At 41.0% G+C, this 25696-nt stretch overlaps 1 protein-coding gene across 5 annotated transcripts in view; it reads right to left on the bottom strand.

Moving 5' to 3' along the window:
• Positions 1–25696, bottom strand: part of ZMYND11 (zinc finger MYND-type containing 11) — a 145916-nt gene that overhangs the window by 47355 nt on the left and 72865 nt on the right. For 4 of the 5 annotated variants that reach the window (XM_077491131.1, XM_077491129.1, XM_077491132.1 and 1 more), the window contains 3 exons: positions 14735–14788; positions 11192–11353; positions 2325–2402 (listed from right to left, as the gene is read on the bottom strand). In XM_077491131.1, coding sequence (XP_077347257.1) covers positions 2325–2402; positions 11192–11353; positions 14735–14788 — 294 coding nt within the window. The remainder of the gene's footprint in view (positions 1–2324; positions 2403–11191; positions 11354–14734; positions 14789–25696) is intronic. The other variant, XM_077491130.1, reaches the window with a different exon arrangement.

The raw sequence follows: 25696 nt of genomic DNA on the forward strand, positions 1-25696 counted from the left end.
AGGAGCTGCTGGCTCCTGCCAATCACAGCCAGTAAGTGAATGAGGAGAGAGTGGGAGCGGTCTGAGCCATGCTCCATATGTGAATGGACACACAGAGCAGTGGATTGGGACTGAGTCTGCTCGGGTGCCCCCATAGCAAGCTGCTTGCTTTGGGGGGCACTCGACGGGAGGCAGGGACCAGGAGTGCCGGTAGGGGAGAATCTGGGCTGCTCTGTGCAAAATCATTGCACAGAGCAGATAAGAATAACATGTTTGTTATTTTTTTTTTAAAGAAGAAAAAAAAGTTCCCCCTAATTTGTAATAAAAAACATCATGCTAAGACCCCTTTAACACCACACTGCCCATAGCGTCGGTGGTAAAACGGTGCTATTTTTAGCGGCGTTTTACCGCCGGATTTGCGGCGCATTTCGGCCGCTAGCGGAGCGCTTTTACCCTCCGCTAGCAGCCGAGAAAGGGTTAAAACCGCCAGCAATACGCCGCAATGGCGGCGTTATTACAGCGCCGCCCCATTGATTTCAATGGGGAGCAGCGGTGGAGGTGTAGTAAACACACCGCTCCTTCACCGCTCCAAAGAAGCTGCTGGCAGGACTTTTCCCTGACGTCCTGCCAGCGCACAACACTACAGACAATGGTGCAGCTTTTTTAGGGTGGATTGCAGGTGCTATTTCTAACGCTATAGCGCCTGCAAAACGCCCTGGTGTGAAAGGGGTCTAATGCTTATTACAGATGGCAATGCACTTTCCCCAATCCAGCATTTGCAATGTTATTAAAGGATAATTATGTAAATACCCTTTAACTGCTGTGGTCCCTGAAGCCTACACAAAAAAACTGCCTCTGCTGTACTTTATCAAGAGATTTGTATGTTTCCCTGCAGCCTCCTGTGGTCTGCTTACATCTTTCTATTCTGATAGGAAGCCTCTCAGGGGGAAGACACTTTTGGGGAGCTGCTATCACAGCCACTTTCCTATTTCGCATGAACATTCTTTAGTAGAGCAGTTCCTTCTGCGGGATGTAAACAGAAGGCAGAATGCTGCAGGGAAGTGTGGAAAACATATCAATCTCTTTAGGTAAACTACAAGCTGCAAGGACAAGGAGAGTTAAAGATCTGTACAGTAAATGCAGATATACGGGTAAATGTGTGCACATTCCAGAAAAGTATCAGAGCTAAAAGATATTTAAAAGGGAAGGTGGGAGTGTGTGGATTAATCATTTGCAACATAAAAAAATACCATTCCTCCTGAACGTACATTTCGATTTTTGTAAATTTTCAGGGTCCAAGAATACACTGCCACCCATACATTTCTAGCTTACAGCCAATAACAAATATTCTTCAGAAAAGGTACACTCAAATTTTCATTGTAGTATTTATGTTTTTGCATGTGGCCATCTGTCAAAGTAAAATCCTTATTGATGGTATCCCCATCACCCGAATGGCTCTGAATTTTGCCTAAAAACATGCAGACTAGAGTGCTTATACACCTCCCTCTCCATGAGATTTCTATTCTCTCATGTATTGAAGGGTGCAAAATCTGGTGCAGCTCTGCACAGAAACCAATTAGCTTCCGGGTTTTGTCAAAGCTTAATTCAACAAGCTGAAGTTAGAAGCTGATTAGCTACACTGAACAGCTGCACCAAGTTTTGCACTGTAAAGTTTTAGTAAAACAACCACAACGAGGATGTATAGAAGATAATCCAATGAGCATTTGGTTGCACCCAGAAGCAATTATGAGCAAATGGTTGTTTTACAAAGCTTGATTAAAAATAAACCAAATTAATCTCATCTCTTTTTTTTTCAGATGGGGGGTTATGAATAGCAGTAAGACTATATTAGAATACATTGTGCCATTCCTGCAAACCCCCCTCCCCAATAAGTCAGCATCGGGGGGCTTAAACACAAATGTTTGAAAATGAGAATGTTCATTGGCTAAGCATAATGTCCAAGGGTTGCACACACTCTGCCCTCTAATGTGTATGGCAGCAGCCAATGTACGATGTAACCCAAGTCCTTCTACCTTATTTAGTTTACCTTCAAAATAAAGGATTACCACTGTAATTAATAGTGCAATAACCCACAACAACTTCTATTGGCTGCTGTAAGAAAACTGATAAATTACAGCTGATGGATCGCTGCATTCTAAAAGCAAAACAATTACCCATTATGTCTCTGTGGAGATCTAAAGAGATCTAAAGCTATAGTTTTTACCTTGGCACTTAGTCCAATACAATAATCAATATAAAAGCATTACAGTAACAACATAAACATAAACATGAGGGCGGAAGCTGAGTCAGTAAAATGTAACTAAACTAAAGAAGCAAAAACGTACCCTTTCCTTCATACGAGACACAATGAATCGCAGGTATTTACCCATCTCCTGTTTGTTTAGGTTCTTTTTTTTCATACTCTGAAACAAAAATATTGCCATCAGTATTAAGATCTTTCTCTTCTGTATTATCACTACATTGCTATAACAGCAGCAAAGCTGCATTCTTTAAAATAAAATGAATCAGTTTTAAAGAGACATCACAGGGCATGAAAGTACAATTATAATTTAGAAGAAACCTAAATGTTATAAAAGACAGCCAACAGTGGGAGATGCCAGACTTGATGGTTTTCATATATATTTTAGCATATTTTCCAAATATCAGAGCTACCTTTTGTAGGCCTGGTTCACACCCATTTTATTATTTTTTGGTGCTTTTTGCAGAAACGCAGTGCAATTCATCTAACACGGTTTACTATAGGACACGTTCATATCTATGTTTTTTTTCCAGCTGCTGCATTTTTGAAAAGGGTCAGGGAATTTTTTTCAGTTTTTTTTAGTTCAACAGACTTTTTGCTGTGATTTTACCACCATTTGCGGTGTGAATCTTTTAAACTGGCCAAAAAATAAAAATGCAAAATGTAAATGGAGGCAAAAATCACACATGCAGAAACCAAATCAAAAAGGAAACTGTATAGATGTGAACCAAGCCTAAAGGTGCAAGATCTGGAGCTTTAATTTGGATCCTGACTTCACTGGTCACTGAATTACTGACCTGGCACAAGAATTCAAGACTGATGTTCAGAGGTCACCGGATGCATGTATGTAAAATCTGCATTAAAGTGACCTGTACCTACCAACAGTTTTAGGTGGGAGTGAACATCAGTTTACTTACACGCTGTTTTAATTGTCTTTTATAGCTACCCAGAAGTCCATAAACCCCAACTGAAGCTTTATGGGGAAAAAAAAAAATCATACCAATAAATTTCCGGATGCAGTAAAATAACAGCTTAAAAGTGGTTGTAAACCCTTACAAACCACTTTGACCTACAGGTAAGCCTAGATTAAGGCTTACCTGTAGGTCCAAGAAATAGTTTCTAAACCTTCATGGTTTAGGAGATATTTTCCAAAAGGCAGGCACGATGTCTACGGCGCGTGCGCCGTAGACAGCGGCGCGCAGGCGCACTGAGCACGCCGCTGTTAACGTTGATGTGCCGCGAGTGGTGCCTCCCGTGCGCATGCGCGGGAGTGACGTCATCGCTGCTCCGTCGAATGACAGCGCCGGAGCAGCAAGACCCACCAAGAGGATGGAGGCTCTGTACACAAGGGGACAGTGGTGACTTCGCTGGCTCCTGTGTCAGGTAAGTGACACATAATGGGCTACTATGCGATGCATAGTAGTTCATTATGCTTTACCTTTGCAGGGAATCAAAGAGGAAGTAAATCCATCCGGGTTTACTTCCTCTTTAATGCTCTAAAGAAAAACTTTTGAAGGAAAACTTCAGGGGAAAAAAGTATTTAAAATCTGTTGGCACATAAGGCGTTCACTATAATGCTCTGAAAGTAACTCAAACTCAACTGCAGAGTCCGTCGTCACCTGATCTGATCCGCAGATGGATGGAAAAGTAGGTTTTCCCTCCGTCACTCTTTTTCGGATCGGAGCGGATCGGATGTCAGCGAACATGTCACCGCTGATATCCGATGCTCCATAGAGGTCTATGGAGCATCCGTTCAGTTCCGCCTAAAAAATTGACAGGTGGACCTGAATGGATCATCCGTGTGAAAGGGGCCTTATGAGGGAACATGATGGACTGCTGCAGGGAGGTCACTGCTCTCACAACAGGAGCAGCAATCCTTAGTTGCAACCCACTGGCAGTATAAGTGGTATTGTGGTGTCTGTACACAGTTATGACAGCCAAGACATTGGGAATCAGTAAAATAGGCCTTTAACTAGGTGTTTAATTGTACAAAATGTCAACATTGGGAAAAAGGAAGGTCACCCCGAGCTGCCATCTATTTTTGGCCACTGAGGTCCACTACAATATTTAGCAGCCATTTGTGTGGTTTGGAAGGCAGAAGAAATAGGCTAGTACACAGCACTTCTTTCCAGTGTCTATAATTGCATACTACAGAACCTCTAGTTTGGGGCTGCTGAGAAAACTGTAGAGGAAAACTAAATCTGCCAGACTGCTACTCACTTACAGTGGTAGATTATACATGTTGAGGTAAGAACAGGTTTGCGTTACTATATGGAGACTGTCACTGCTGACTGCTCATGAAGCAATTCTACTTGCCTGCTTGATCATATTAAACAGCTTTGTTTCACTAGCCCAGAAAAAAACATGCAGATAATGGGTTTAGAGGGTTTAATCTGACTTTCCTGATCTATATGCTCACTCCAGGCCAGTGACTTACAGGGCATTGAAAAACGCAGATCATAACAGCCAGATAACTAGTATTTTTCAGTGGAGGTCATCATTGGCAGACCCCTTATTTCTCTTAGGAAAAGTTTACTTTAAGCCCAGAAGATAAGAAGTATCCTGTGTAGGTCTGTAAAGATGCAGGGACACTTGATGTCTTTGTGTATATAACCGGTTTGTTATGCTTGGTATTCGGTTCATTTAAGGTACTGGCCACAGATCCTTACATGAACCCTTCTAGAAATGTTCAGCCAGAGCCTCATTTAAGAAAAACTGCACTCTGCACAAGAACTCAATTTTCCTGCTCATAAATATTTCCCTTGTACTTTAATAAATATTGATCATAAAAAGAGATAATGTGAACGGTAAAGAAATCACACAAAATACAGTGAACACTACCCAGAAAACGCACTTAAAGAGGAAGTAAACCCTGATGAGTTTACTTCCTCTTTCATTCCCTGCAAAGGCAAAGCATAATGGACTGCTATGCATCACATTGTAGTCCATTATGTGTCACTTACCTGACACAGGAGCCAGCGATGTCACCGCTGTCCCCTGTAGTCCGGCGCATCCATTTTCTCAGTGGGTCTCGCCGCTCCGCCGCTGTCATTTGGCTAAGCCGCGATGACGTCACTCCCGCACATGTGCACGGGAGCCGCCACGCGCGGCATATTCGCCGTTGACGGTGCCGCGCTCAGTGCGCCTGCGCCGTAGACAGTGGTGCCTGTCTTTCGGCAAATATCTCCTAAACTGTGTAGGTTTAGGAGATATTTCTTGGACCTACAGGTAAGCCTTAATCTAGGCTTACCTGTAGGTCAAAGTGTGTTGTAAGGGTTTACAACCACTTTAACCATCTTTAGTGTCCTGCTCATTCAATACAAACCTCCTGATAAAATAAGGAGTTTTGTCTTACCTGTAAAATCCTTTTCTTCAAGTACATTACAGGACAGTTTTCATGAACATAGCGTTATACTGCTGCCGCCAAGAGATTGGACACTGCCAAAATAAAACTGTAAGGACAGTATGGTATAAACCCTCCCACTCCTAGCAAACCTCATCCTACTGAGACACCTGAAGAACCTTATGACCGAAGCAGGCATCAGCAGAGGCCTGAACGTCCACATGCTAAAACTTAAAGAGGAACTGCAGTCTGCTGACATAATTTGTAGTTAAAAAATATTTTTGCCATTCTGAAGCTTCCCTCCAACACCATTGCATATTATTTTATATATACTGTACTCGGCAAATATGCTGCAGAAATCTCCCTCCATTAAGTCTTGCTGCAACCATTTTAACTGTGGGCAGAAACGGCTTCCTTTTCACTTCCTGGATGTACACTGACACACAGAGGCACACCTCCAGCTCTGCAGCTCTCATTGGCTCTCTTATGACTCACCCCCTCCCTTCCTGGCAAATTCTCACAAGAGTGAGAGAGAGAGCTGTGCATAATGTCATAAGCCTAGGCTTTTTTCCAGACAAGAAACAGGAAGTGGGTTGTATAAGGTATTTACTGGCAGAAAATAAATGTTGTACTATCCAAAGTTAAAACAACAAGGGCAGAGGATTTATCAGATGGAAAGATGAAAAAATGACTGAAGTTCTGCTTTAAATGCATGAACAGAAGGCAGAAGAAATCTGAAAAACAGAGGCCTAATGCTGGAAAGCCCAAGAAACACCTACTGATCTAGCTGAATGGGCTGTTACAGAGAGAGAAGCAATTGTCCCATTAAGGTAATAAGACTGAGTAAGATATTTTTGAATTCCCCTGGTGAGAGGAATGAGAGGCAGGCTTGTCCCATAAGAGGGACCCTGAGGACCGATGAAGAAATAGTCAGGCTGTCGAAAAGGGGGCATACAACATCCAAACAATGGAGGGATTTCATTAGGAGGTTTTGGATCAGGACAGAGACATGAAAGAAAAAAATCCAGGTTTAGGTGGAAAGAAGAAAATAGGAAGAAAACAGGCCTTGATATTGTGTGTAGCACAAGAAAAGATTTTTAACGCGTTAAGGTCATCTTTGAGACAAATCTCACCAAAGTTAAGGCCAACGAGAAAGGCAACCTTATGAGTAAGAGTGGGCACAGGAATATCCCTAACGGGATCAAAGGGGGTTTCTTGAAAAGTAACAGAACCAGGTTGAGATATTATGGATTTACAGAGGAACACACAGGAGGACTGTTATAAGCACTTCCCTGTACGAAGGCCTTCAACAAGGAGTGAGGAGCAAACAGCTTCTGGAAGAGAATTGCCAAGGTGGAGACTGTAAAGAGTTAAGTTCACCTTTACAGAAAAATCTGTAAGGTGAACTTACACTTTAAAGCCAGTGAGTGAGAAGAAGAAGGGTATTAAACCGGTCCTTGAGACAGAAGATGTAGACGATCCGAGAGAGCCCATAGAGAGTCTGCCGAGGTCTGAATATCATGTCCTCCTGGGCCAGTTCAGTGCCATGAGAATTACCTGAATGCCTTTCCCTTGATCCTGTGGAGGAGATCCCCTTCTCTTTGAGCTGCAAGATGTCTGGTTACTCCCTGATGGTTGATGGGATCCATTGCCATGGCGTTGTCTGAATGCTGGTCGAACAGCAATGCACGTGAGAAGCCCAGTGATGAAGGCACAACCGAATTGCTCCGAGCTTCAAGACATTGAAATAGAAATAGAAATTTTCTCTGAGTTTGTCATCCACCATGCCAGGTCAAGCCTGGAACCAGGTGGCCACAAAAGGCCAGCAGACATCCCTTTACTTGAATAAGAGAGGGCACCCTCTCATTGGGAGAAAGATATGCCTGTGAACTTGGGGTCCAGGGCTTGCTGTGAAACTGGGAATCAGATTTCACCATAGAGGCCTGTGAGGGACAAAAGGAACTTCTCTTGGGCTCAGAAGACACTGGTTTCCCCTAAGGCAGGCATTGCCCCTTTTTTCTGGGGCAAAAGGGTACTCTTTTGCTTTGTAATTCTTTGATAAAAGTATCTAGAAATGCACAAAAGAAGTGCTCCTCAAGGGCATATGCAAGAAACACTTATTGCATATAAAACAACTAAACTGTACAACCTCACCCATCCATTTCTCCATGTTTTATTTTGTTGATAAATCACTTTAAAAAACGCCCAACTAGCTTTTCTAGCCACAGTGATCTTGGGAAAGGGCAGATGATTCAAGCACCATTTGCTTCCTGGAATCCATCGCTCTTAGCACAGGCTTGCAGGCGGGATGGTGCTCTTAGCTGAGAAAGCCCCTCCTCCCCTTATCCATAAGAAAGACAAAAAAAATGGCCATGGAAGACTCCTGGAACGTATGACATACATTTTGCCTAGGCCAGAAACCATGAAGCAAAGAAATATAAACTTTTTTACTTTTTTTTTTTTTTTACAGGTACTTTTACAACAAGTAAATATAATACATCTTCCTACGCATTTACTAATGCTAGCAGTATAAGGATTCAAGTGAGTTATTTTTGATTGAGAGAGTTTAGTTCTGCTTTAAGCTGTTCAGACAAAGGGTCTACTACATGTGAACAAACAGGAGGACCACTGGATCTGGATATTTGGCAAATAATGCCATAGTAGTAATGGCAGGTTGCAGGGCCAGGCCCGCAAGGGCAAATAAAGCTTTTAGGAGTGTTTCAAATCTTCTGTCCACAGACCCTTAAAGGAGATCTATGGTCACAGCATACACTTTCAGTGTATAACATCAGCATTGCAATACCAGTAGAACAATAGTTATTTTGGACAATCCAATATAAGCCAACTTGAAAAATGCACTTCCATATTGCAAATGCTGCCTGTCTGCCCATCTCTTTCAATAACTTCCTGGATTTTCTGCCCTGTTTGCTTTGCAGCTCTCCTTTGCTGCTTACCTTTAATTTCCAAGGACTACTTTTGCCATTGTACATTGTTGACTGCAAGCAGTGATTCCTCTACTGACTGTACCTCCTGAAACTCATTTTCTTAGCACCTTTAATTCTGAAGACAGGCTCTGTGAATTCTGTGACACAACAGTGCCTTCTCACAGGGAAAATTTAATTCTGTGACACATATTCAATGAATTAAATGTGCGTGATTTTCAAGACTGATCAGATTATTTGGAATAAGCTACAAATAAAGCTTTAAAGATTGAAAAATTCTCTACAATGACAGTTATCTTGCTAAGGCAGGAAATAGGGTGGACCATTTTATAGGGAGCCCATCCTGTATGGGATATTGCTGGGAAAAATGTTTGGGAGGAGGAAAGACTATCAGGATTGAGCTAGTCACTGCACAAAACAGGCTGTAAAAGAGAATGTATAGAAAAAGGTTTTTGCAGGCCAGGGATTCTTAAGAGAACCTAGGCTAGTGACCTCAGGCACTGTTGACACACGTTGTTCTAGGTCAAGGCATGTGCGCACAGCATCAATAAGCACTGAAATAGTATCCTTACGCTTAGGAGAGAAGGCCGAGACATGAGACTCCTCCTGAACTAAATCATAAGGGATAGATGAGGTACAGTCACCATCCTCATCTGTAGGTGTAGAAGCAGCTGTAACCCAAGGAAATTCAGAGAGATTCTGGAAGAAGGGTCTGGGGCATGTTTGTGACCCCTATGGTCAGATTCAGCTAACATACTTGTGATTTTGCTCATAAATTCTGACATGGTAGCAGAGAATTGATTCCCCAGATAAACAGAAAGAAGGTGCTGTGATGCAAGCAGCAGACAGTGATCAACAGTGTCAGCCCCTTCACTTGGTAATGATGCTCCTAGTTGCCTGTAAACCAATAGGCATAATGGTTCACAGCCCAGTGCTTGTTATCCACCATGTGTATAGTGAGTAAATCCTGTTCCGGGTACCATGGACCAATTCTGATGGAGCAGAAATGGTGACCTGCCAAAAAGTGTTCAACCAATGTATGTAGCGGGAAGAATGAGTCCAGGTGGCAGTGAATGTATAGAGTGGTGGCAGCAGGCAGCTGATGACCTGATCCTGCATGTATGCATGTAAAGGGCACAAGCATGCTCAACACAATGGCTGCGCAAACATAAATGCAAGGTAGGCCGGCCATAGACGATTTGAATATCAGCTGGTCCAGCAGGAACTGGTTGAGTATTGAACCGTGTATGGGCAGGCTGGATGATCGATCAACTTGGGTACAACCAATCTGCTGGATTGACTTGCGATTATCACTAGCAACTGCTATAGCCGCTAGCAATAATTACTGTATTCTCCTGGTGGGGACAGCTGGAGGGATTACCCTGTCAGCACTGTGTGTTGATGAGGGAATTGTGCAAATATCTTTGCTGCAACCCATGGTTCACATGCACCTGCCTCATTATGTTGCACCACATAGCTAGGCAAGTTCTTTTAGAAGGGTCCAGTGCACCTTCTTCAATAGGTACAGCTTCCAAGATTATGCAGAGTATTAGTTGATTCAGAAAGCTGCAGGGGCTCTGGAGTTACTTGCATTTGCTAGATGACAAAAAAAAATCTAGACAAAATAAAAAAGTGTCAGCTTCTCTTGGTGTAAACAAATCCTCTCTCCTAGGACACTAGCAAAAACTGAGGCTTGCTGGGTGTTAGGAGTTATACTATGGTATCCTTACAGCTTTGTATTGCCAGTGTCCAATCTCCCAAAGGCAGCAGCATAACCCTTTGTTCCTGAATAGTATCATGTGTTCTGTACAATTAAGAGATTACGTTGAATCACTGGGTGAGATTTACTAAAACTGGAGAGTCCAACATCTGGTGCAGCTGTGCATGGTAGCCAATCAGCTTCTAACTTCAGCCTGTTCAATTAAGCTTTGACAATAAAACCTGGAAGCTGATTGGTTCCTATGCAGAGCTGCACTCTCCAGTTTTAGTAAACCCCTACCCCCCACTGCAACAACTGTCATTAACTTACATCTAAGCTATTATGTTAAACATTGATCAGAAATTATAGTGCATTTGATGAAAATGTCAGAACATCCTATTCATTTCAAATAAGTGTTCTACACATCAAACTATATTCTGGAGTGTTTCAGCCAACTAGGTAGCAAAGGTGCCTTGCTTTGTCTGCTGACCTTTTCAGACCAGTTCAGAGTTGCAAGAATCCCAGTTGAAATGCCAGGTAAACAACTGATCAAGCAAAGTTCTGCGCTTGATCAGTTGGAGAGGAAGACAGGGAAGACATTAGGAATTTAACAGACTCATGGGGATTGATTTACCAAAACTTGAGTGTGCAAAATATGGTGCAGATCTGCATTGAAACCAATCAGCTTCCAGGCGCGTGGAGCCTTCCCAGCCTGCAGGATACAATGATTACTGCTAGCGGCTATAGCTGCTGGCAGTAATTGCATGTAACAAAACCCCAAAGGCTGGTTGTACCCAAGTCGATTGATGGATCGACTTGGGTACAATCAGCCTGTCCATACATGGATCATATTTGTTTTCTTTTTTATTAAGTTGGAGCTAGTTATTGAATCTATGAGATAATAAACATTTATTAATATAAATTAGACAACCAATGCATGTGCACTGAAGACAGTTAAACGGTCTTACCTTGCAAACTGGGCACTGCCAGTGATTACTGCTATCCCTGAGTTTCATATCATCAGGTAAACACTTAGGATGGTATACACGAAAACATTGGTCACATATCATCACCTCTCCAGGTAAATGACATTCAAAACAGTACCAGTCATGAGTTTCTGTCTCCCAGTCCTAGGAGAAACACAATGTTATTTGGATACAGGGCTGATTCAGCAAGTCTGCTTAAGGGGTTAAGCAGCAAATAGAAAATTTAAAGTAGATATTAGAAATAGCAGATGTGTTACATTCATAATTAGAATTTTGCCCTCTCAGGGGGGAAAGAGCCTGCAACGTGTTGCTTTTGTATTTCTGGACAACAATGGCAATGACTGCCCAAACAAACTACAGGTCTGTTTTATCCCCACATATGTAGGCAGAGCAAATATCACATCTATAGATTTTGTTTGGGGGGGGGGGGGGGGGTGCGGAAGGATACCAGTTTATTAAAATAGAAACTGTAAAAACTGAAGTTTGCAAAAAGCAGAAGAAAAATTCATATTAGGGGGACTGCCCTTTTTATTGCAATCATGTTGTATATACTAAGGGCCAAACATATCTTTTTAGCCTGTGCTAGGTACCATTCAGTGCCTAAACTTAAATTAACTTTAAACACTGCTTTGCGGCTGCCCCCAAAATGTCACCGGGATTAGACAACACCCAATATTAACTGTACATTTTATAGTATGTTTATTGCGCTGGAGCCTGCTGACCAGTCAGTCAAACGCAAGAGCTGCACTTTGGGGTACCAGGGGGCAAGTCATGTATCAGACCTGTAGATTTCATTGCATCCAAAAACTTTTTTATTCAGGAAAGATCACATCACAAAACGGTGTAGTGCAACGTTTTGGGGCTACGCAGGACCCCTTTTTCAGGGATGTGATGTTATTATATGCCTGACGAAGGAGTCCTGCATGGCTCCAAAACGTTGCACTACACCGTTTTGTATAAAAGAAAACGCTTGTATGAGACTGATGATCCTTGGTGTGCTGGCAAATATCTACATATTGTATAGGTTCCAGTATCCAGCTGGCGGTTGCTACAGCAACCAAAACCCTAACTGCTTATTCCAGGAACGTGTGTGATGGGAATATGGACTATGTATCAGGCTTGGGACACAGCACATATGATAAAGGTAAGTTTAAGCACTGAAAGGTGTCCAGCACACAGTGGATTAGTAGCTTTGGCTTTACAAGAGAAAAAGAAAAAACAGATTTGATTTTGGATACTGAATGCAGGGGAGTGATTGTCTTTAAAAAAAGGTAATTGTGGCTAAGTGGTACTCTAACAAATTTAACATTTGACTTGAATTCCTCCTGATCGGCTGTAGTGCACGTGACATTACCTAGGCACTCCTGTAGCCTCATAGCTACATTTCTGCAGTTTGAAATGATCGAAGTCAGATGCTACCCATTCCTGCTTCTTGTGACTGATTTTAGAGAATATGGAGAGTCTACCTGAGCACTGGCAGTGTTGCCTTTTGCTGCTGATTGCTTCTCCGAGTCAGATCCCTACCATTCCTTTCTCTGATGGCTTCTACTGGAGATTTGGAATGTCTGCTTGAGCACTGAAGCACAACGCAGTGCAATGACCTCCCTGTACCTACTTCAGGCAGCCTCTAGATCTGGTTTTTCCATCTTTCCTACTGCTTTTAAACAATTTTTCTTCTTATCAGTCATTACCCACCAGTTGTGACAGGAGAAAACAAAGTCCTTTCTCTATTATGATCCGATGACCTCATTTTCCTGCCTTTAAACACCCCTGCATATCCATGCATACATAGGCGTTTGAGGCAGGGGTGTTTGGAGGCAAAAAAAACCCCAGAAAAAAACACCCACAGCCAGTGGGTCTAGGAGCAGCAGAGTTTTGGCAGAAAAAATGTTTGACGCGCCGAAGAGCGTTTAGCTCTTTAGCATTCATTTCAATGGCCAAAGTTAATTATTATTCTGGCTAATAAAATTAACGCCCAAGAACATAACGTGCCTAAACAAGTTACACAAGTTTCCAAGTGTCAAGCGCTTTTTCTGCAAAAACTCTGCTGCCAGGAGGTGTTGAATGAAAAAAAAAAAAAAAGGATCCAATACCCCCATCCTCACATTCAGTGGGGATGAGGGAATCATTCCCCCTGTGCTATTATACTCTGACACTATCAGAACACACTGATCAGTTCTGCACGCTCTAGTTGGAGGCACTGCTCAATTGGGAAAAAATTACAGGCTGGTTGTACAGAAACTGATCAATAGATCCACTTCTGTACAATCAGCCTGCTCATACATCGAAATTTGGCCAGTCTCTGCTGAACGGGCCAAATTCCGATCCATGTATGGCCGCCTTAATATATAGAACTTACAATAGGACATTCTGTAGCTACTCTTTTTTGCTTTGATCCAGTCTCTCATCCATTCAAGAAAGCCAACATATAAATGGAGGTGCAAGCTATTGCTGGCAACTATTCCTGTCCTTAAAGAGGAAGTAAACCCTAATGGGTTTACTTCTTTTTTATCTCCCTGCAAAGGTAAAGCATAACTTACCTGACACAGGAGCCAGCGATGTCACCTCTGTCCCCTGTAGCACGAAGTGTCCATCTTGTTTCGGGTATCGCTTCTCTGGCCACTCACAGCACCACAGCCACCACTAATGGCATATCGCCGTAAGCAGTGGCATGCTCAGTGCACTGCTGTCTACGGCGCATGCGCCATAGACAGCGGTGCCTGTCTTTTTGTAAATATCTCCTAAACCTACACGATATTTCTTGGACCTACGGGTAAGCCTTAATCTAGGCTTACCTGTAGGTCAAAGTGGTTTGTAAGGGTTTACAACCACTTTAAACCCTGCTCCTGATGACACAGCTAGTGAAAAAATAAATCAGGGACATTTGCTGCCCACTAGGTTTTATAAGTCCTTAAAAGGCACCTGTAAGGGTAGCGAGGGTACAAGAGGTGTCTAAGCACTGTCATATGTTTATGGGCTCTGCAGATTCTAATTGGGAATGATGAGCTGAAGGTACATTAGTTTTACTGATTTGTCACATTGACCTGTACCAGTGAATTCCTGTTACACAGCCAGACTTTGGATTTTAGGTATGCCTGCTTTAATGGCACACCCTCCCCCACTTTCCAAGCACCACCACCTATCAAAATTAAAATATTACTCTGGGTGGCTAGACAAGGAAAATCCCTTTCCCATAACATGCCATAAAGACACAAAGAACAGAAAGACAAAATACACATGCAACTCATTACAGGCTCTACCTCTTCTGAAAGGTTACAGAATGCTGCAGTCTACAGTCTAAATGTTCTTAGAACCCTATTGTTATATTAGTGAGGGAGTTAAATTGGAGCTAATTTTAGTTTTTTTTCCCCCCCGCTAATTACCCCCCAAGACATCTTGTTTCCCACACTTTAGTCATCTACTTATTTATGGACATTGCAGCCCCAATACTCCAACTAAGGAAATGACAAAGAAATTGTTGGTTTACATACTTGCAAAGCTTGATATCAAAGCACTTTAACAAACCTCAGGTGAATTCACTGATTTTCCCTCTCTTCCGTGAATTTGGTGATGTTTCATCTGCAATAATTTACAAGAGTTTTGTGCTAAACAGAACTGCCATATTCTAGAGGGATTGCAAAATAATTAGTGGCAAAAAAATATAACAATAGTGAAAAGAAACTCTGTCAAAGCAGAGGGCTTCCCCACTGACAATCAGGCGTTCATAAAAGCTCAGGTCTGCTGCTTTTCAACAATAAACAGATTTCAGGGTGGCACGGAATACAGGTTATATGATGGAATAATGTCTTCACTGAGCAGAACCTTGCAATAGGAGTCTGCTACGGCACTACCAGCTATAGGTATATTTAAACAATAAATGGGAAAGGAAATTAGCAGTAAATCTGCACACTATCTTTAGTTAATCAGGATTTATGTCTAAACCTGCAATGGCACTTTATATAAGAGTTTCACAGTATGCGATTTTAATAATCAGGAACAGGACAAACGTACCAAAAGAAGAGTTTGTTAGGATACACAATCACAACGTTGATCACAGACATCGGACAGCTGTCAAAGATTCCAAATGGGTCTTATCAAATCTGATATACCGGTACATTATACTAATAGGTCCCAATTTATAAATCCAAATCTCTCTCTACTTCTATTTTTGCTGTATAAACAGTGTAAATAACATCCTCACAATTAAAGTGTTTCCACTGCTCATAATGATAAAGTAATCCATGCAAACGATTATTTTGCTTATTTGTAAACACTAATGAATATAAAAGGAAAATTGTAATGCTGCCGATGGATACTTTTTCTTGGCAATACGATAGTATATGTATGCTATGGAAACTGATATCATACTAAACAAAATAAATAGAAAAGAAACAAAAAACTGGAATGGCGTTCAAGTACCAAACAAAAAAAAAAAAAAAAAGAAGATGCCCTTCCACACTCTAGGCCAGTGATCCTCAACCAGGGTTCCTCCAGAGGTTGCAAGGGGTTCCTTCAGAATTGGGCAATTTCTGCCTCTCAGATAAGTTCCCACTGACACCATTGATCCTTTTAGCTATCTGTAAGGAGGTAATTCTTCCCAATGACCACAAGTGTAAGGACCATTCTTCTCACTGACCATCACACTAATGTATCATGAGTTGTACATTTTTAGCAGGGGTTCCTCGAGACCGGAGAACTATTTCAAGAGTTCCTCTGTGTTGAAAAGGTTGAGAAAGGCTGCTCTAGTATGTCTTTTTCAACCTTTTTTCATGGCACCCTTTGAATTTTTTTCAGTATCGAGGCACCCTGGGCTAATAGCCTGTGAACGCGCAAGGTTGGGGGGGATGGTAAAACCACATAGTTGAACTTCATTTTTCCACCCCTCCAACTGCTCCACCTTTAGCTGCATAGGCCAGGGTCATAGACATGTTGTGAGCTAGTGGAATGTTTTCTATCTTAATGCATGGAAGTAAAAAAAAAATTTCCCTTTAGAACCACTTTAATAAGTAGTTCAGCTGGGCAGGGTCAATACCATTTGGTGTACAAAAATGCTGTGTGTTATCAGCCCACAATAGGAAATTAGCAGCAAAGTGCATTTCTGGAGATCAGTAGGTATTTATATGTACTTACAGGATCTTTCATGGCATAACACATAGAAAAATGTGCATTTATTGGAGCGAGCTACATGTGCACATTTATTTCTTGTCCTGACATATACTTTAAAGTTGAATTTTAGATATAAGTTTTCTAGCACACTTACACTGGTCCATCTTGGCTCAAAGTTAATGTGCGTATCTCAAAGCGGAGCGATCCCTGAGGAACCTGTACATTTTTGTAGTAGTCACCACTACTACAGTGATAGCAGCAGTCTTCTGGGACCAGTGCTGCTCCCTTGCTCAGCACTGCCGCCATTCAGAGAATGCATTTAATCTTTTTTAATGAATACAAGGCATTCTTCAATTGAAAAGGTTGAGATTATGATACACCTCTCTGTCTCGCCACCAATCAGAGAACATCTTGCATTCATTGAGAAAAATACAAGGCGTTCTCTAAATGGTGACAGTGGCAAGCGAGCGACCCCTTGTGGTTAATATTCATGAGAAGAACGACACTTTAGCATTGGACCTGCAAGGCTGCTGCTTTCACTGTAGTAGCGGTGACTACTATAGTAATTTGCAGCTACCACAAGAATCGCTAAGGGATTAGATATGCATACTTACATTGGTCCAAGTTGGACCAAACTAACTGTGCAAGAAAAGTTGTCCACTTTAAGTTTGCTCACTATACAGTTCTTAGGCTGTGCTCAGATCAATGATAATGAGCAGCCAGCCATGGTTTGAAAACGTAATATAATGCTTAAGCCACTGAACTGCAAAACAACAACCATCTGAAAATTGAGCAGTACTCTAACCAGTCCTGGTGCTTAGCATGGGCCAGAACCATCACCTGCCAAAAGCCCTTGCATCTATCTGAATTTAGCCTCAAAGGTACACCTTGTATACTTATGAGGTTCAGCATTTGGCATCCCCAACTTGAGCGCTTTATGGGCTTTAGAAAATCTCTTTGAAGGTTGTTAAAGCTTTGCAAATGCTTGTCGAATCTGACACGTTTCCCACTAACATTTACAAGCATACAAGATTAACATCTTTATGACAACAGGTCACTGAAAACAAGATACCCCCTCAGGGATAGTAGCATGCGAGTTACACAACAGATTTAGGCCAGAGCATTAAGGTTATAAATCAAGGCCACTGCGGCGGTTTCAATGCTTGTAAAACTGTAGTCAAGGTGTACTCCATCTTTAACCTACCACCCAACCATTAGGTAGGAGAGTCTAATTTGGTGACATTGTGGTTCAATGATGTTGTCCTCCTCAATCTGTATCACCACAAAGGTGTGACATAACACTTAGTTGAAGTTTGAATAGCCTACATGTTCAATCTATTGTCTCCCACTTTGTACTATGGTTGTGTCAGTTGGCGAGTTGGAATGCGATAGAATGTTCTGTTTTGGTCTTTTATGCGTTTGCCCTTCCATGTGCTCCTTGCTATGAAGGCAAGTTATAGGTGGGGGCAGGGACCATTTGTTTGTTACTGGTGTAAATATGGTCCGGGGACACACTGGACACCCAGCAATAGCACAGTGGCCAGTGTGTCCCCGGACCATATTTACACCAGTAACAAACAAATGGTCCCTGTTCCTTTAGGGAGGATTGGCCTGCCCCTCATCTATCCATTGAATGCATGCAATCCAATTGTGGAGACGCTCATAAATTCAGTAGCGTTTAGGACTGCAAGCATACACAGGGTGCCGTGAAGAGGCCTTGCAGCTTACGCACGCGTTTGCAAATGCATGCTAACTAAACCCCTGTTTTTAACGCAGCCTGTTGGACAGGTTAATCTGGTTGGTCAGCAGACTGGTTGGTGAGTTGAGCCATGGAATGTTCTATGGAACATTATGGAATGGAATGGCTATGGCATGTTCTGTTTTTGTCTTTTATACGTTTGTCCTTCCATGTGCTCCTTGCTGTGAAGGCCAGTTATAGGTGGGGGCAGGGGCCATTTGTTTGTTACTATGGGAGTGTCATACTTACTTTTCAAATAATTATTTCCTTTTGTATCCTGCGTTTTATCTTATTTCTTTGTACACTACATGTCAAATGTCATATGCAATGATATTTGTAAGTTTGTACTTTCTTTGAAATAATTAATAAAAACAATAACTCCATGTCCAATATTTCCTAAAAGTTAAAATTTTTAAAGGACATAATAAGGCTTTTATTTTATGCAAAGTTTTTATTAACGCCCTGAACACATTTTTATTAAAGGCTGACGATGACCAAATTGTTATTTTCTTACACATTTTTAAATCACTTTTTCTTTTTACTGACTTTATTCCATAGTCATAGCTGCTGCCTGACTGTAAATGAATAGCAGTGACAGTTGCAACCTGCAGACTGTTTGTAAACAAACCTCCTGCGATCACCATGATTGTCTGTCATGGTAACGACATCATGTAGAAGATAAGTGTAAAGGCTGTCAGTGTCAGTGTGCAGGTATGTGCTTCTAGTTCCACAATGGAGCACAGAATAATGTTACATAGTAGGTGAAGTTGAAAAAAAAAAGACACAAGTCCAACCTATGTGTGTGATTATATGTCAGTATTACATTGTACACCCCTGGATGTTGTTGTCGTTCAGGTGCTTATCTAATAGTTTTTTTTTAAACTATCGATGCCCCCCGCTGAGACCACCGCCCGTGGAGGGGAATTCCACATCCTTGCCACTCTAAAGAACCCTCTATGTAGTTTAGGGTTAAACCTCTTTTCTTCCAATTTTAATGAGTGGCCATTTGTCTTGTTAAACTCCCTTCCGCAAACAAGTTTTATCCCTATTTGTGGGGTCACCAGTATGGTATTTGTAAATTGAAATCATATCCTCTCTTAAGCGTCTTCTCCAGAGAGAATAAGTTCAGTGCTCGCAACCTTTCCTCATAACCAATATCCTCCAGAGCCTTTATTAGCTTTGCTGCCCTTCTTTGTACTCGCTACATTTCCAGTACATCCTTTCTGAGGACTGATGCCTAGAATTGGACAGCATACTCCAGGTGCCCCGGACCAGAGTCTTGTAGAGTGGAAGAATTATCGCTTTATGCCTGGAGTTAATCCCCTTTTTTAATGTTTGCGTTGTTAGCAGTAGCTTGCCTTTGCATGCCATTGCTGAGCCTATCTACTAGGACCCCCAGATCCTTTTCCATCCTAGATTCCCCCAGAGGTTCTCCCCCTAGTGTATAGATTGCATTCATATTTTTGCCACCCAAATGCATTATTTTACATTTTTCTATATTAAACTTAATTTGCTATATAGTTGCCCACCCCATTAATTTGTTCAGATCTTTTAACAAGGTTTCCACATCCTGCGAAGAAGTTATTGCCCTTAGTATCATCCACAAATACAGAGATTGAACTGTTTACCCCATCCTCCAGGTCATTTATGAACAAATTAAATAGGATTGGTCCCAGCACAGAACCCTGGGGGACCCCACTACCCACCCCTGACCATTCAGAGTAATCCCCATTTATCACCACCCTCTGAACTTGCCCTTGTAGCCAGTTTTCAATTCATGTACTCACCCTATGGTCCATGCCAACAGACCTTATTTTGTACAGTAAACGTTTATAGGGAACTGTGTCAAATGCTTTTGCAAAATCCAGATATATCACGTCTACAGGCCTTCCTTTATCTAGATGGCAGCTCACCTCCTCATAGAAGGTTAATAGATTGGTTTGGTAAGAACAATTCTTCATTAATCCATGCTGATAACTGCTAATGATACAGTTTTTATTACTAAAATCTTGTATATATTCCCTTATCATCCCCTCCAAAAGCTTGGATACTATTGAGGTTGGGCTAACTGGTCTGTAATTCCCAGGGATGTATTTTGGGCCCTTTTTTTAATACTGGCTTTTCTCCAATCCACTGGTACCATTCCAGTCAGTAGACTATCAGTAAAAATTAGGAACAATGGTCTGGCAATTACTTAACTGAGTTCCCCAAGTACCCTCAGGTGCAAGCCATCCGGTCCTGGTGAATAATGTTAAGGTCCCCAAGTCTAATTCTGTCCTTTATTAGCCACTAGGGTGCTTCCTGTGATGTGTCACCAGGATAAACACTGCAGTTTTGGTTACTGAACCCACCGATTCCCTTGTAAAGACTGAGGAGAAGAATACATTCAATACCTATGCTATCTCCCATCCTTTGTAACCAGATGTCCTTTCTCATTCTTTGTGGGGCCAATATGGTCTGTACTCCCTTTTTTACGGTTTACATACTTAAAGAATTTATAGGGATTTTATTTTGCTCTCCTCTACTATGTGTCTTTTGTGTTCTATTTTAGCCATCCTAACTGCACCCTTACATTTCTTGTTGCATTCTTGATAAAGTCTGAATGCTGACGAAGATCCCTCAAGCTTGTATTTTTTGAAGGCCTTTCCTTTTGTTTTTATATGCATTTTTACATTGGAGTTAAGCCATCCAGGACTTTTGTTTGCTCTAATAAATGTATTACCCAATTTAATACACTGGCTAATGCCCTTATTTATTATGCTCAGGTCTGTATTGTTGGTAATCAGTAGATCTAGTAACGCTTTATTTCTAGTTTGTGCGTCTACCATCTGACCCATGAAATTGTCCTGCAAGACATTTAGAAACTGGCAAGCCTTAGGTGAATGCATGGTTCCCTCTGCCTAGTCTACGGCTGGATAATTAAAATCCCCCATTATGATAACACTTCCCATGCTTGCTGTTAATCCAAATTGTGATAGGAAGTCCGTCTCCCCCTCTTCCCTCAGGTTAAGGGACCTATAGCATACTCCCAGTATTATTTTGCTCTTAGCTTCATCCCTTTGGAGCTCAGCATAGGGAACAATGCCCGAGAATTCCCTTTTAGTAAGTCCTCAAGTCCAACCATGTCAGCTTAACCATTTCAGCTCCAGAAGATTTTACCCCCTTGCTGACCAGAACACTTTTTACAATTTGGCACTGTATCGCCTTAACTGGCAATTGCGCAGTCATGCAATGCTGTACCCAAATTGGCGGCCTTTTTTTTCCTACAAATAGAGCTTTCTTTTGATGGCATTTGATCACTTGTGCATTTTTTGTGGATGATAAAAAAAAAAAGACAATATTTCTTACTTTTTACTATAAAAAAATCCCTCAATTTTTTTAAAAAAATAACAAATTTTTTTGTTTAATCACTGTGTATCATCTGAGGCTGTTCACTTCACTAGATATACGTGAGGATTTACATCCACTTTAACTATTGCTCCAAGACTGAATCCTATCCCATTCACTAATCCTCAAATCTGATAACGTTTTTGATCTGACAGATAAAACCTGAAATGCAGTCTGTTTGTGACAAGCATTACATTTAAAACAAAAATTAGGCAATTTCCAAACATATTTCCATAGTCTTCCACATATTTTGACCCAGTGTATAATTTTCAATCACTTGTCAGACAAACATCATATTATATATATATATATATATATATATATATATATATATATATATATATATATATATATTCAAATCACTCATTAGACATACACCCATTGTATTGCATCACACTCAGCATACAGTGCATAGACATAATGAGGAAGAAGGGAATAAGGAGCTAATTATTAGTGAGTGTGTGAAAGGGGAGAGGATTGTAAAGAAACCAGATGGGAAGTAAGAGAAAGTACTTCAAGAACAATAGCACATAAAAGCACAGAAAATATTGTGACAGCACATAAACAAATATACATTAAAGAAGAACTGTAAGCCAAAACTTTTTCTTCATTTTGGATAAAGAGAAGGTTATAACCCCGTCAGTTTTTTTTCCCCATCTATGTCCTATTTGGGAGATTTCACTTTACCCCATGTCACATAGCTAAAAAAGGAAGTGAGATTAAATCCCTTTAAAGTCAGGGGGTCCCTGGATCTCAGGACTAGTTCTACCATTGGAAGATTTCCTCTCTATTCCTGTTCCAGTGAATTTGAGATTTTCTTTCGTTCTCAGTGATTTATACACTTTTGGAGATGGTTATTTGGAAGATTTCCTGAGCATTTACTTGGACACACACACTGTGCTGGTTTTGTTGGAGATTTGACTACTTTTTTATTCATTCATTTTGCAAGATTTTACTGATATAAGAACACTTAGAAAAGACCAGACAGTTCTGTTTTAGTCGTATTTTAATGACTTTAATAGCGCAGTAATTGTTTATATAGTCACTTTATGGTGGTTTTAACCACTTTATTTTGATAGCAGCCTAAAGCCCATGCGCATGGGCAGAATGTCAAGAGACATTTGCCGGTTAAAAATAAACAAAATAAAAAAGTCTGACATTCTGTCTCTGTGTATGTCGTGCATGCTGGAAAACTAGCATTCGACCGGATTCCAATCAGCTCTCTCAGCCAATGGCAGAGAGCACTGTCTGGGGTGTTCTGGCGGGTGAGGGGGCATCAGAATACAGCTCAGCGGGGGAGAGATCACTGGACTAACCTTGCATGGATGATACTGTGCATCTGTCTGGAGCTGGCAGTTTTATTTTTGTGCAACCCAGAGCACCAATTTGGATCTGCTATAAAGTGTCTGTGAAGATGCAATAAGCTTCCTGAGCCCTAAACATTCATCCAGTTATGAACCAAATATATCTTATACAATATATTTGAAATACACATGTGAACTCTTATATTCCCCGTCAAAGTACCTGTAACTCTGTCCAACCACTCTCGTGGTTCATACATTTCCGCACACCACTGCATACTAACACAGCATTCCCTGTGTTATGTCCTTACCTTCTCTGGGCGAAGACTGAGAATCCCCACATTAGTGAGGTCCTCCATGTAGCCCATCCAGTAAGCTCCAACACACCTCCCTGTCCTGCACCAATAAACCTGTGTGCAATACAATGGACTCATACTAGCTCACACAGCAGAATCTCCTCCTTGCTTCCCTGGCTGCATAGATATTAGGTCATTAAACTTTTAGTATTCAAATTAAACAGAACAGTTGTGGAACAAATGGTGTTTACTTTTCATTTGCCTGGAGTTCTGCTTACAATCAATGTGTTAAAGCAAACTAGTGCTTTCCCTGCATGGATAAAGCGCAGGTTCACTTTAACATTCCCATTACAATGAGAAACAAATAGAAGCTTTCTAAATGCAAATAAATGCACGTAATCATTTCCTCAATGGTCTCATTCACACTGAGTGTTTACCTGCATTTAGTTGCAGTCAGTTTAGCTGTGTCTAGAGAGAACAGAATTCTCTGTGCCCAGATCTGATTAAAGAGTGTAATAGCGGCTAAACCAGCTTTAAAAAAAAAAATTACTAATTGCAGGAAAAAGTGATGTGGGAGGCATAATAGCTGTTTATACTTTCCAGATTACGTATCCTGCACTTTGAAAAGCTAAACGCATGGGTGTCCATGTGAATGAGGCCTAAATCTGATTTTAAAACATGATGCAGAAAACAATTACCTTGCCTGTTCAGCAGATCTGTGCCAGTGTGAATGTAAGTTAGTGTGTGCCTGTAAAATGGGTCTATCCTGTTTATGTAGAGCCCAGCCCAGATACTAGGTAGGTGGTGACATATTCCAGCTGCATACATTTCAGCTGCTTGCCTATTTACATATATATCAATTAGGAACTGGTTTAACACTTCAGACATGTCAACTAGATTAGGGGAAAGCACACTGTAAACTTGGCTTTATAATGGAAGCAAATTTATGGTCACAGCTTAAACTTTCATTTTATAACATCAGCATAGTAATAGAAATACAATTGCCATATTTGATAATCCAAGATAAGCTTATATAAAAAAATCTCCTTTCATAATGTGAGTGCTGCTTGTCTGCTGCCATCTCTTTCCACAACTTCCTGGATTCCCTGCATGCTTTGCGGCTTCTCTTTTGCTGTATACTCTTAATTTCTAAAGACTACATATCCCATGGTACATTGCTCTCTGCAAGCAGTGATTCCTGTACTGATTCCATCTCCTGAAACTCCTCCTTTCAACACCCCTATAGGTCAGAAGGCAGGCTCTGTAAACACAGTGACACAACAGCACACACCCACAGTTAGAGCTGCGCGATTCTGAATAAAATGAGTCACAATTTTTTTGCTTAGAATAAAGATCACGATTCCCTCACAATTCTCTGTGTATCATCATCTTTCACATTATACAAAAAAATTATTTGGCTAACTTTACTCTTTAGTTTTTTTTTTTTGTTTTTTTATTCATTGAAGTGTATTTTTTCCCCAAAAAATTGCTTTTGAAAGACCGCTGCGCAAATACAGTGTGACATAAGATATTGCAACAAAAGCCATTTTATTCTCGGAGGTCTCTGCTAATAGAGAACTCTCTGAGAACTGTGGAGCCAACTGGGTTCTATTTCATGACAGGAAAGACAGAAGGGTTAAAGAATGCTGTAAGTGTGATGGCATCCCATCAGGAGGGTGCGGGTAGATTAGCAATCAAGCTGTAAGATTTCCCCCCTTAATGACCAGGCCATTTTTTGCGATACAGCACTGCATCATTTAACTGACAATTGCATGGCCGTGAGACGCTGGACTCAAACAAAATGGATGTCCTTTTTTCCCCACAACTAGAACTTTCTTTTGGTGGTATTTGAACACCTCTGAGGATTTCATTTTTTGTGTTAAACAAAAAACTACTGACAATTTAAAAAAAATAAAAAATAAAAATAAAAAAAGTTTCTTATTTTTTGCTATAATAAATTTATGAATTTTAAAAAACTACAATTTCTTCATCAGTTTAGGCCGATATGTATTCTTCTACATATTTTTAGTAATAAAACAAAAAAAACCGCAATAAGCGTATATTGATTGGATAGCACAAAAGTTATAGCGTCTACAAAATAGGGGAGAGATTTATGGCATTTTTATTATAATTTTTTTTTTTTTTAACTAGTAATGGAGGTGATCAGCCATTTTTAGTGGGACTACGACATAGCGGCGTACAGGTTGGACACTTTTTTGGGACCAATGACATTTATACAGTGATCCGTGCTATAAAAATGCTTGAATGGAAAAAAAAAAAAAAAGGTAAAAATATGTGCATTTACTATTTTTTCTTTTCAGGGCCCTGGAAAGCATTGCACCAGTGAGCAGCAGATTGCTGATGCCATGCAGGTCTCCTGCAGATTGTCAATGTGAGCTGTCTGGCTGCACATCATACAGCCAGGTAGTTTTATACTGGCAGGAAGACTCAATGAACTACCACATCGCTCCAACAGTGCCATGGTAATTCATTGAAAACGACATGCCGACAGCCGCAAAGGATGTCGGGACTTGTAGTTCCTTCATATGCAAACAAGACGACTCGCTGCTTCAGGTGAGATTTTGAAAGCCTGAGGATCTGGACAGGTGCCTGCCTCGGCTTGCCTCCGCATATAATCAAAATAATAAATGGCCGCACT

Source organism: Lithobates pipiens, unplaced genomic scaffold, assembly GCF_037356315.1.
Source record: "Lithobates pipiens isolate NorthernLeopardFrog02 unplaced genomic scaffold, aLitPip1_a1.2 Scaffold_19, whole genome shotgun sequence".
NCBI classification, from domain to species: Eukaryota; Metazoa; Chordata; class Amphibia; order Anura; family Ranidae; genus Lithobates; species Lithobates pipiens.